This window comes from Amblyraja radiata, chromosome 12, assembly GCF_010909765.2.
Source record: "Amblyraja radiata isolate CabotCenter1 chromosome 12, sAmbRad1.1.pri, whole genome shotgun sequence".
NCBI classification, from domain to species: domain Eukaryota; kingdom Metazoa; phylum Chordata; class Chondrichthyes; order Rajiformes; family Rajidae; genus Amblyraja; species Amblyraja radiata.
In genome coordinates, this window is record NC_045967.1 from 3362498 (window position 1) to 3375641 (window position 13144).

General features: G+C 44.2%; 1 protein-coding gene across 1 annotated transcript; it reads right to left on the bottom strand.

The window, feature by feature from the left end:
• Positions 1-2000: 2000 nt before the first annotated feature.
• Positions 2001-12907, bottom strand: LOC116978864 (non-histone chromosomal protein HMG-14A-like). The gene is made up of 6 exons (XM_033030118.1): positions 12603-12907; positions 10937-10960; positions 10800-10829; positions 10665-10715; positions 8365-8505; positions 2001-2692 (listed from the first exon to the last, which is right to left on the bottom strand). The coding sequence occupies exons 1-6, from the start codon at positions 12615-12617 to the stop codon at positions 2645-2647; spliced, it is 309 nt and encodes a 102-aa protein (XP_032886009.1). The 5' UTR covers positions 12618-12907; the 3' UTR covers positions 2001-2644.
• Between the last annotated feature and the right edge of the window lie 237 nt (positions 12908-13144).

Consider the following 13144-nt stretch of genomic DNA (forward strand, 5'->3'; position numbering starts at 1 on the left):
GCAACAGCAACTTCGTCCACCCCGAATCGTGGGGCTTCAATCGGCCCCTTCGCAGGGCCCTTCATCGCCTGGCGCGGCTTAAAACCGGCCGCGGGATCTTCTATCGCACTGCGGGGGCTTCAACATCGGGAGCCTCAATCGTCTCGATGTAGCAATTTGACCACAGGGTGATGGAAGATCCCGTGGCCGATTTTAAGCCATGCCGGGCGATGAAAGGCCCTGCGAACGGGCCGTTTGAAGCTATCTTTGCTCCACCAGGATGTCTCCCTCCTCCAAACATCGCTCTCTATCCTCAGTACCACCCCCCTACTTCTGCCTCTGACCAACACCTCCCTCCTCCAATCATCACACTGAATCATGTCCCGCCTCCCCCCCCCCCAACTGCCTGTTGACAGACGTCCCTCTTGTCCAATCGGCGCCTTCGATCATCAGTCCCACCCCCACTGTCTCGCGGAAAGTGGATTTTTAATAGTTTTTTTCACCTGTTTACAAAACATGGGGGTGGGGGGGATTGTCCCCCACCTCTCAAAACATGGAGGGAACGTGCCCCCCCCCCCCCCTGGGATTTCTGCCCATGACTCTCAGCACCTAGTCTTTCCATCACCTTTGGAAACTTTTATTGCTGTTTATCAACATGAGGACCAAAGTTGTGCCAATGAAAGTCAAAGAAGCCATTATGAGACTGAGAATCAAGAATATAACTGTTAGAGACATCAGCCAAATCATAGGCTTATCAAAATCAACTGTGAAACACGGTGGTGAGGGTGTTTTGGCCAGGGCATGTGTGGCTGCTGATGGTACTGGCTCACTTATCTTCATTGACGATACAACTGCTGATGGTAGCAGCATAACCAATTCTGATGTGTATAGGCACATCCTATCTGCTCAAGTTCAAACAAATGCCTCAACTCATTGGCCGGCAATTTATCCTACAGCAAGACAACCATCCCAAACATACTGCTAAAGCAACAAAAGTTTTTCAAATCCAAAAATAAAATTAAAAAAAATGGTCAATTCATGAGTGGCCAAGTCAATCACCCAATCTGAACCCAACTGAGCATGCTTTTTACATGCTGAAGAGAATACTGAACGGGACTAGTTCCCAAAACAAGCATAAGCTAAAGATGGCCGCAATACAGACCTGGCAGAGCATCGCCAGAGAAGACACCCAGCAACTGGTGATGTCTGTGAATCGTAGACTATGCTGCTACCATCATGCAAATGATATGCAACAAAATACTAAACAAGACTTTCATTTACATGACATTGCTGTGTCCCAAACATTATGGTGCCCTAAAATGGGCGGGTGGGGGAGGGACCTATGTATAAACACTGCTGTCATTTCAACACGGTGAAACCGAAATATATATAAAATGGCCTTTATTAAAATCTAACAATGTATACTTTAACCACGTGATTTTTTCTATTATAAATTTCAAATTGTGGAGCAGAGGCAAATAAATAAATGATAGGTCTTTGTCCCAAACATTATGGAGAGCACTGTGTTTGGTGACAATGTAGAAGTGATTAAATTATTTACTGAATAGCCAGAGTTCTAAACGACTCAAGGACATGAATTACAAATCCAGCATGGCAGTTGGGGAACTTAAATTCAAGAAATTTATCTTTTAAAAAAAATGGTGTCTCTCTGTAATGGCCACCATGAAAGCACGAAAGCAGTGTTAAGAAATCCCAACTGATTCATTAATGTCCATTTTGGCAAGAAATGTTGTCATTGTTTCCTGGCTGACCCATCAACATGATTGTTTTTTGGTTATTGCTTCAGTGCTGCAGTATGTGGACAGACAATCACTGGCATTTGAGGTATCCATGTCAGAATAAAAACAGGAGGAGACACAAGTAGCTTCTATAGGCTGTTTGCAGCAAAACCATATGCCTTCCTCAAAATAGTTCAGACAAAATATATTTAAATATAAAAGTGATGGATTGTGCTAAATTCTTTTAAAATTATATAATAAAAATAGCAGCAAAACTTTATATAGAGAAACACTGGGGAGGTTTTTTTTTTATTAAGGTAAATTATCCAGCAAAAATTCAGACAGAAAGTGGGTACATACAGCCATCTGCCCTTTTAAAAGATGTTATTTTCCATTAGAAACTAGTTTTACATGATTGCAAAGGTTTTTCTTTACAAAAATGACAAATTTAAAATTAAAATATTTTTCACATTAGATTTCCAGGCCCCACATTTTAATTTTTTTTCACCAAAATATTTTACCTGGTTACAAAACTAACCCACAAAACCACTGGAATGTTTTGACACAAACAACTTTCTCCTTACTCTTACCCACTTGTAATAGCCTAACACCACAAATACCTGGTGAATTAAAATATCAGACTTTTTTTTTTTGAGTATGACACAAGACAAACATTGACAGAAGTCAATAACTACCACCATTTACTTGTCCCACATATCACACTAACTACAACAATCACAATTTTAAAACAATGATTCTTTAGGGTTTCAAACCCCCAAATAATCTTGAGATGTGGGTGTTTCCATAATTAAATTCATGCTAAAAAAACCTTGTATTTATAAAATAGTTGATAAAAATATTCCTCTCTGTTAACAATACAGTATGGAGGTATGGATGCCATTGATGGAGATGACGGGCAGATGCAGTTACTCTGACTTGGCTTCTTTTTCTTCACAGCTTTCAGTGGACTGTGCCTAAAATGTAAAATAAATATTTAATACGTTGCACAAATCAGATCTTGTACTTGTAATCAATTGAAAAATTAAAAAAAATAGCAGAATATCGCATTGATAATAGATCAAAATATTCCCGAGAAGCTGATGTACAAAATCATGCTGAAAATTCAAAATTTGTCAAATAGGTGATGTCCAGCAAAAATCACACACCAAAGTTTATTGAAGGTCCTAAAAAAAAGTTAATACAGGTGCACAACCTTTTATCCGGAGTTCCGGAAACCGAAAAGTTCCGAAAACCGGACATTTTTTCCAGGATGTCGTCTGCGCACCAAAGCTCGCGTTTGGCGCCAAACTTGACCCGAAACGACCCACGGTCAACCCAGGTCTGTACTACTATAGCGGCTGCCTCCTCCCCGGAGACCGGAAAGACACTTAAACATCTGTAAATTATTACTTAAATGTTAGTCAGTTAGTTTGGAGGGCTTTTATGTGAAGGGGGGGGGGGTGAAGGGGGAAACTTTAATTCTTAGTCCCCTACCTGGTCGGAGAGGCGGGGAGCGGGCAATGCCTTCCCGGGTCGCCGTGCGGTAAGCTCCGGAGCGCTGTGGCCGCCGACTCCCAACATCGCGGAGCTGGGGCTGCGGGCGTCGCCGGTTGTAGCTCCGACCCCGGCAACTCTACCCCTGGCTGCGCGGCGCTCCAAATCCAGCGCGGCCGGACGCCCGCAGCCCCAGCTCCGCGATGTTGGGAGTCGACGGCCACAGCGCTCCGGAGCTTACCGCACGGCGACCCGGTAAGGCATTGCCCGCTCCCCGCTGGTATCCCAGCGCTGTGGCCGCCGACTCCCAACATCGCGGAGCTGGGGCTGCGGGCGTCCGGCCGCGGGCGGCGCCAGTTGTAGATCCGACCCCGGCAACTCTACCCCTGGCTGCGCGGCGCTCCAAATCCAGCGCGGCCCGCGGCCGGACGCCCGCAGTCCCAGATCCGCGATGTTGGGAGTCGGCGGCCACAGCGCTCCAGAGCTTACCGCACGGCGACCCGGTAAGGCATTGCCCGCTTCCCGCTGGTATCCCAGCGCTGTGGTCGCCGACTCCCAACATCGCGGAGCTGGGGCTGCGGGCGTACGGCCGCGGGCCGCGCTGGATTTGGAGTGCCGCGCAGCCAGGGGTAGAGTTGCCGGGGTCGGAGCTCCAACCGGCGCCGTCCACGGCCGGACTCCCGCAGCCCCAGCTCCGCGATGTTGGGAGTCGGCGGCCACAGCGCTCCGGAGCTTACTGCACGGCGACCCGGTAAGGCATTGCCCGCTCCCCGCCTCTCCGACCAGGTAGGGGACTAAGAATTAAAGTTTCCCCCTTCATCCCCCCCCACCACATAAAATCCCTCCCAACTAACTGACTAACATTTAAGCAATGATTTACAATGATTCCCCGGTCTCCGGGGAGGAGGCAGCCGCTCCAGACTTTTCAAGCCGCCCGCACTACCTACCTAATCTACGCTAAAAATCTTCCATTCCGAAATCCGAGAAATGTCTGGTCCCAAGGCTTTCGGATAAAAGGTTGTGCAACTGTAGCTGCATTCTGTGTTTGCCACACAGTGCCCTCCGTAATGTTTGGGACAAAGACCCATCATTTATTTATTTGCTTCTTTACTCCACAATTTGAGATTTGTAATAGAAAAAAAATCACATTGTCAGATTATAATAATGGCTATTTTTATTCATTTTGGCATAAGCTAAAGAGGGCTGCAATACAAGCCTGGCAGAACATCACCAGAGAAGACACCCGACAACTGGTGATGTCCATGAATCGCAGACTTCAAGCAGTCATTGCATGCAAAGGGTATGCAACAAAATACTAAATACGACTACTTTCATTTACATGATATTGCTGTGTCCCAAACATTATGGTGCCGCAAAGTGTTATGCCATGATCACATTGAATGCTGGCTCAAAGGGCCGAATGGCCTACTCCTGCACCTATTGTCTATTTATCTAAATGGGGGAGGGGACACTATGTATAAACACTGCTGTAATTTCTACATGGTGAAACCAAAATGTATAAAAATGGCCTTTATTAAAATCTGACAATGTGCACTTTAACCACATGTGATTTTTTTTCCTATTACAAATCTCGAATTGTGGAGTACCGAGGCAAATAAATAAATGATGGGTCCTTGTTCCAAACATTATGGAGGTCACTGTATTCTTTGTGTTTTTTGTAGTTTGGGATAATTAAGAGGCAAGGTAAGCTCGGAGGAATAAATAAGAAAAGGCAGATATCCATGGTAACTTCAACCCAATGTGTTCCACCAGCAGCATAGTTGTGTGCATATGGGGCAGGAGCAGCTTAGGTTTAATATTAGCATGGATAAGAGTACATAATCAACAAAATCTGAACAAGTTAATAATTTTGAAATTGGTAATTAGCGGGGTGCCACAGAAAACAGTGTGGGGGCCTTAACTATCTACAATTAATGACATGGCTGAAAGAACTAAATTTGTTGATCGGCGGTTTATCAATTTGAAGACACAAAACATCTGCAAAGTGAAGCAGATAGGTAAAATGGGAAAGATGGAGTTGGCGGACAGATTTACTAATTTACTAAATGACAGAGCAGGCTTGAGGCACCAAATGTCCTGCTCCTGGCTTTATATGGCCTGATGGTCTTACACTGTACCAATTTTCAACATGGGCCACAAAGCACTATTTTACAAAGAACAATAGCTGTTTAATGTTTTTGTGTTGGGAGTTTCAGTAGATGTTCCAGTAGCTCTGGACACTGTTGTATTTTAATGATTGAAGAGAAAATCAGGAAATGGCATCCAATGCTGAATGAAGTTTGTTGTGGCATCAATGCCAGGAAATTGATTCAATGCCCCAGCAATCAGGTAGTTCTGATATACAGGCATCATATTCACCTCCAGAAAAAAAAATAGGAAGTATTGGCTGGGGGTCCTAGAGGCTAGCTAGGCCCCCGGCAGGGTCCAGGGGCAGCACCCCGGTGGGAGTTCAGGGGGCTCCTGCATTTTCAATAAATTGAAAGTAATTCCTAAGCTTTCTGCTGGTAGTTTACATAACAGAAGCTTAGAATTTTTCTAACACATAACCAGTAAAATAAGGTAAATATTTCATGAAATAATTGACTTCATACAGCTAAAAAAATCTTTACAAAAAATGTTACCTGAATTTCTAAATGAGCTATTTGTAGAGATGCCAAAAGAACACAAAAGTAAAACCTACACATCACCTTCGAAAGGTACCATCTCAAGGCATAATTATGCACAATACAGCAAGGCACAATTAACTGGCAATACACTCATGTCACATCTACAACGCTAAGAAGGTAGAAAACTAAACACCTCTGCCAATAACTATGAAAACAAAAATTCCCAATATAAACAGAAAATCACCAGAAAAGGGAGGGGGTAGCCGCTGCTCAGGAGGTAGGGCCCCGCATCTCTCTAACCCCCTCTATCATCGCCGGTACCATTCCCTTTCCAGTCGCAGCTCCATATGGGTAACACAAAACACTGTTGTGTTCATTTATTTATTTTCCCCACAAGAGAGGAGGGGGAGGGGTCAACGCCCCGCAGCCATCAACCCCGTCTTAGCTGTCCGGGCGTCCTGGTCACCCCAAGCCCGCGCTCCCATTCTGGCCTCGCGTCTCACCCGCTCCAGTTCCCTCCGACAAATGGGCACCGTCACAGCTCGCACAGCACCGCCGGGCTGATCTCAGCAGCAGCCAAAGAGCGTTGTTGTGTTCCCTCCGTCCACGGTCTCCCCCGCTATTGGCTGACTTCCATCATGAATCACCCACCTCCAGACCGGTACCTCCATTGACTCTCCTTCCCTCACCCTTTTATTTTACGATCTTGCCAACTAAACTGTGTCAAAATCAGGCACATAAAATGGAAAAATTGGATTCATTATTAGGAAAAGAAAAAAAATCGGAATTCCAATTTAAATCGGAAGAATATCATGCCTGGATATAAAGCATGTTTCCATAACGCAAACTGGATATAGTGGAGTGATGAATTAAGGAACACGATTTGCCCATTGGCCCGAATCATTTTAACACGATTTTCTTCAGGAATGACCACTTAAAAGTTTCTTTGGAAAATTAACAAGCAGACAAAAAAAACTGACGTTTTGGGAAGAAACTGTTGCCATGTAATCTTCCCACAGTAATCAGACACCATTGTTCCTTAAGAGCACAGCTGCTACTTAAACCGCAGACGTCCATTGAAAATGACAAGCAACCACTTCTATTGCAACTATGCAAAGGTACTCTTAAACAACGTAACATATAGCCTTTAGTATTTTAAGCTTGCAGCATCAAAAATAAACTTTACCATTGGAGACCTTTATTTTTGGACATCCTGCAGGAAAAGTAACTTATTGCGAGTCTGAATCTCCCTGGCCCCTGATCTCTTTGCCCACAATTGCTTTTATAACACCTTTTTCCATAACACAAGTTTTTGTTGCAAACACATTGATTGCGTGACGATAATACATCCTATCAACGCATAGTAGCAAACAATGAACAAGGAGAAGAGAGAACCCTGATTTGAAAACAACTGTTGGAGGAACTCGGTAGTCAAGCAGCACACGTGGAGAGAAAATGTACAAATGAAGGATTGGGTCGGGACAGTCTGAAGAAGGGCCTTGGCACAAAACGCCATCCGTCTATTTCATAAGATCATAAGTGATAGGAGCAGAATTAGGGCATTCAGCCCATCATCTACTCTGCCATTCAATCACAACAGAAATCCCTCATCTCCTTCCTAATAGAATGTCATTTAATTCTGAGGTTATGATGTCTAATAGACTCCCACTGGTGGAAACATCCTCTCCACATCCACTATCCAGCCTTTCACTATTCTGTACATCCCCCCCCCCCCCCCCCCCCCCTATTTCCCTCCATAGATGCTGCTGACCTGCTGAGTTCCTCAAGCAGCTTGTTTATTTTTGCTCAATGAACCAAGAAGCCAGTGTTTAAGAACAAATTACATGGATCATGGATAGAAAAGGTTGAGGAATGAGAGTCAAATGCAGCCTAAGCAGAATAACTTGGATGGACACATTGGCCAACATGGAAGAGGTGGCCAAAAGGCCTACTTCCCCACTGAATGACTAAGTTAGAAAAGGACATTTCAATAATGCAGCGCAGATACCGGATTTTGGTTTATTAAATCCCTGTTATCTGTTCACTATTTAAACTCAGAATTTTCTCCCAGAAAGAGACAACACAGAAGGATAAAAGGCTTTCTTTGAATTAAAACCAGTGATACCAGAGACCGAAAACAGATTCAATGTAATAAAATAACAATTTTAAGGATAGATGCTGAAAGTATTTTGTTTCTTTAATAAAAGACATACAAAGTTAGTAAAACAGAAACCAAAATGATACCTTGGAGGCTAAATACCTTAGAGGGTTTAACAGCATGAATATTGGGCGTGTTCACGATTGTTTTCTGCAAAAATGTCTCAGAGAGAGAGACAATTCATTACATATCTATTAGCCTAATAGTGTGCTAACAACCATTCAAAATTGGTAAGTGTTCTGGAATTGAGAAACTTGGAACAACCAAGATGTTAATATGGGTAAGGCCGATTTCACAATTGTTCACTAGAGAGAGATAAAGGACGACCCGCATTAAAAACAGGATATCAAAATGCATTTAAACTCACCTCATCGTTTTTGGCTTCTCCATTCTCAGAGGGAGTTTCTTCTTTTCCATCCTCTTGGTTAGTGTCTTCTTTGCCTTTAGCTCCTTTTTTTCCTTTTGCTGGTGCTTTCTTTTCTTCTTTCTTGTCACTGGCAGCCTCTTTCTAATGAAATAAGACACATTACACTATAACAGTTAGTTTGGTTGTTAAGGTCTGAATAGAACAAGGTAATTTCTAAATACAACATAAATACTCACATTTTAACTCACACTGGTAATCATTATTTTTACTATTTGTAGAACCCAAATATATACCCACTTTGGGACTTACCCAGGTGATGGTCTCAGGTATTTAATAGCATAATGAGTAAACAGAGTTGTTAAAAAAAAAAAATCTCCATCAAAACTCCAAATCCAATCCACACTCCAAATGATGACAAGATTGTCAAAGTTGCGTTGGACGCAAGTCTTCCAATTTAAGAAATCTGATTTGAGTTTTTTTAAATTTTGGAGATAAGATTACCATTAGTAGAAAGGATATTGGCACAAGTAATATGGCACAAGTAATGATGAGAACATTCAATTGGCCACAATCAAAGGAACCAAAATTTATGTTTACTAAAGGTGTAATTTTATGACCGTAGCAGTTTCCCAAAGTCTTTAATTACTCAAGGACAAATAAAGGTTGACTTGGTTTGAATTTAATGCTCAAAAAAGCATATTTCTATGTACGAATAGTTTAAACTATTTTCACAGACTATAAGGAAACCAATTTTATTCATACTCATTTTCAATTTTTAACTGCTTGAAGTTAGACCAGCTAGACTATTCACAAGAGAGAAAGGAAGTAGAAAGTCTTGGGACAAGATATTTAAAGTAAGTTTATGGAGTAAAAGTATTGAAAGACAAAATAGCCTAAATGTATACTTTTATTGTCATATGACAAGATCAAAATTATAATAAAGTGAAAAAATTGCGAGACCCTTAACCACCGGACACCATCCAATCAGCAACTGAAATGTTTCTATGCCTGGTCTCCCGATTACTGCTGGGTCTGCACCCATTCAAACAAAGTCTATTATATCCTGACGTACCTCTCAGATGATAGAAGTGGCTGGGCCATTACTGAAAATACTAAACTTGTAGATGTGCATATGAATAGGCCAGCCAGCTCCTGTTCCAACACTTAAAAAGGAATCCGTTGCTAAGTTTATAAATACGAAAGATTTCCAACAACCTGCACGACAATGTTTTTCACAAAAGTATTTTCTCTATTTGATCCATTTGTTCAACTACACTGCAACTTCCAAACAAATCACAACACAATGTAAATTTCAGAAAATAACTCACCACCAAAAATGATTCTTGAAAGTTAAGGTATATCTATACTATTCTAGTATATGCATGTATCCAGAGCACTTCAGAAGTGAGTTTGGTATTCCGAAAAATGCAAGGAATCATGGGATTTGTCAAAGGTCACTCGCGATAAACATTCTCGGCAGCTTTTGCTGTTGCATGTATACAGACCTGCATTTAATCCATAGTCAGCATCAAACCCAGGTCTCTGGCGCTGCATGCGGTTGAATTGCTACTGGACCGGTGAACTGGGCATGCGCAGTCGGAATACCAAATTCGTTTATTCCTAGTAATTACTCAGTGCTTCAGTTGCTATAATATTTACATCTTTATGTTTTAAACTACTGGATGATTATTACCGGTTTCCATTTTGTTGGCACCCAACATTCTCTTGTTACCCTTTCAAACCAATTCAACCTGTCCCCACATAAAATAGAACTGCTAATCCGGTCTACAAACCTTGCTATCGTTTTAAGTTATCTCCTAAAATTACCAGTTTCACCAGCCACACCACTTTCTTTTGAGGGTCTTCAGCACCAGGTAACATTAAGATTAAAGTTCTTACGCAATATTTATCCTTATCATCAGATCAGTTGGATATGATCAGACACTCTAATTTTATTGTGTGCAATACTAGCCATATTAACCACTCTGACCCTGTGCTTCTTACAGGTGTGACCAGATTCTGCAGCAATTGTCAACTAATTGACTTTTGTCAGAATCTCACTAGCAAAGAAAATTTAACGGGGGTGGAAACAGTCAACTTTTAACTACATCCCTTTAGTCATTTTAGAAGAACATTTTGCAGTACTATCAGGAAATAAATTGTTAGCTCATCCACAGGCAATCTAAATATGAATAGCCACCCTTTCAAAAAAAAATATTCCACCACTAAATGATTTTTTTTTAAACTTGACCAGGAAAGAAAAATATCTACATTATGAGAATAATAAAAAGTACACTTACTTTAGCTGGTGCCTTCTTTTGTTTTGGCTCTGATTTGGAAGCTAAAGCCCTCTGAAATACAAGAAAAGATGCATCTAATGCACTCATATTGCACAAAATAATGGGGAATTTTACTGTACACAAAAGGTTACATACCTGTGACAATCTACTCGACCTCCTTTTGGGCTTTAAAAGATAAAAGGTATAATGATTTCACAATAGCTTAAAAACTGCATTTACATAAATTTTCAAATGCTGACATTTGTTGTAATGGACAAATTAAGAGCACCAACCTCCACTCTCGCTTCACCGTCAATCTGCAATGGTAGAAGGAAAAAAATCCCATTGATTACACTTGTCAGTTCAATAAAAAAGTCAAAGCTCAAAAATATTCCTTTAGAAACAATTACCAAAAAGTTGTCTCATAGATGAAAAAGATCATACACCATTTTAAATTTATTTGCTATTTGGTTGGGTGAAGGCCCCTCGGCGCTACATTGCCGCTGACAACTTTACCGTTCTGACTGCTCACCTCTCTCCATTGTGTCCCAGACATCCGAAGTACCTCCAGTTTCAAGAAGTTTCTTGTTCCCATGAACCACCCTGCACAACCCTACATCAGCACATGCAAACAACTCTGGATTTTGCACACGGCTGCACTATGTACATCTGTTTACACTCTTATGGTCTAGTTACCCAATATCGTTTTAGTTTCAGAGATACAGCATGGAAACACATGGCCCACGGAATCCAAACTTCTTCTTCTTCTTGCGTATGGCGTGCACAGCCTAAAGTTGTAGGACAACTTGTCTATTTGATCTTATTTGAATGTGCACACCAGGTTGATTGCATTCGTCGAAACAGGAATCCAAACTGACCACTAATCACCTGTTCAATGTTATACCACATATTGGGGGCAATCTTTTACAGAGGCCAATTGACCTACAAATCCACATGTCGGAAGAAACAGATCACCTGGAGGAAAACCATAGGGGGAATGTGCAAACTCCACACCTGAAATCAGAATTGAACCTGGGTTTCTGGCACAGAGAGGTTGATAAATATACAGGTACAATAAACAACAAATTATGTGTTTTTCCAACATCTGCAGTTCCTTCTTGAACATTATGTATTTTGCCGTTGCGTTTCAATGTTTTGAGAGGGGCAGAAAGAGGTTTATTGTCCGGATGCTTATGCATATGGTAACTATACAATCCTCACGCTGACACAAAATGGATGTGGTGAGGCAGTGCGACATTTTGAGATCGTGTGCTGCAAGCTGGAAGTGCATGCAGAGCAGCGCTTGGGCTAATGGTGGAGGTGGGAGGCCGCCCAGCGCACAGCTGTCCACTGCTGTCAGAGCGGCGGCGGCGGCAGCCGAGACCCGCAACCTGGACCTGGCCCCGCCCCCCAGCAGCTGACGTCACCACGCCATGCGCCCGCCGCGACGTCAACGCGTCCGTTCAACATTCCCGCCGTTTTTGCTTCCCCCCCCCCCCCCTCCTCCTCGGCGCCGCCGGTCGGTCAGGAGCGTCGACAGCAACGGGGAACCCGCACCCGCCGCCATCTCTCGTCCCGTAGCATCCTCCTCACATCCGCGCCGGCGACCGTTAGCCGCGCGGGAGTTTCAACCCGCGCGCCGACTAACGGTCGGGAGCCTCACTGCGCCGAAGCCCCCCGCCCCCCCGGCCGGGCCGGCCGCCCGCCAGAACAAAGGAGCGCCTCAGTCACCCCCCGGTCACCCCCTTTCTCTCCCCTCCCCCACGGGCCGTGCGCTCGGCCCCGGTCGCACCAGAGCGGTGGCAGGCAGCCGGCGGGATGACGCGCGGTGGCGGCGGCGGCGACGACAGCGGCGGGGCCTCCTCTTCTCTCCTCCTCCCCCCCCCCCCCTGCCCGTCACCCGCCCGCCCGTGGCCGCCGCCAGCGCAGCTCAAGCGCGGCGTTTGCTCGTCCACCTACCTTTCTCTTAGGCATGGCGACTGGCTTCTGACCGAAACAATCAATGTGTAAAAAAAACACACACACCGGTTGCAAAGACACGAGGAGCGGGAGTATTATTTTTTTTTGCGCAAACGGTTAATGTAAAAACCACAGGGTTGTTTTTTTTCCCCTTTTTTCCCCCCTTTCGCTCGCCAGTACCACCAATGGCCACTCACAGTGAGCAGCAGCGCGCAACCAACCCTGATGCCGGGGGTCGCACTGACCGACGCCGCTCTCCACCAATCAGCAGCGCGTTACCGACCCCGGCGCCCGGTGCAACATTAACTGGCGGCGATCTCCGCCAATCAACAGCGGCGACCTCAGCTGACAAGCCACGCCCCAGTGGCCCCTCGGCCAATGGGAGAGGCGGTAGGACGGGCCGCGGCGGCTGAGCCAATGGGACTGGCCAGAGGGCGAGCCTTTTGGCTCCATGGGCCAATGGGAGTGGGTGGGGCGTGGCTTGCGACACGGTCGAGCCAATGAGAGTGGTCGGAGGGCGGGCCTAGTGGCTCCATGGGCCA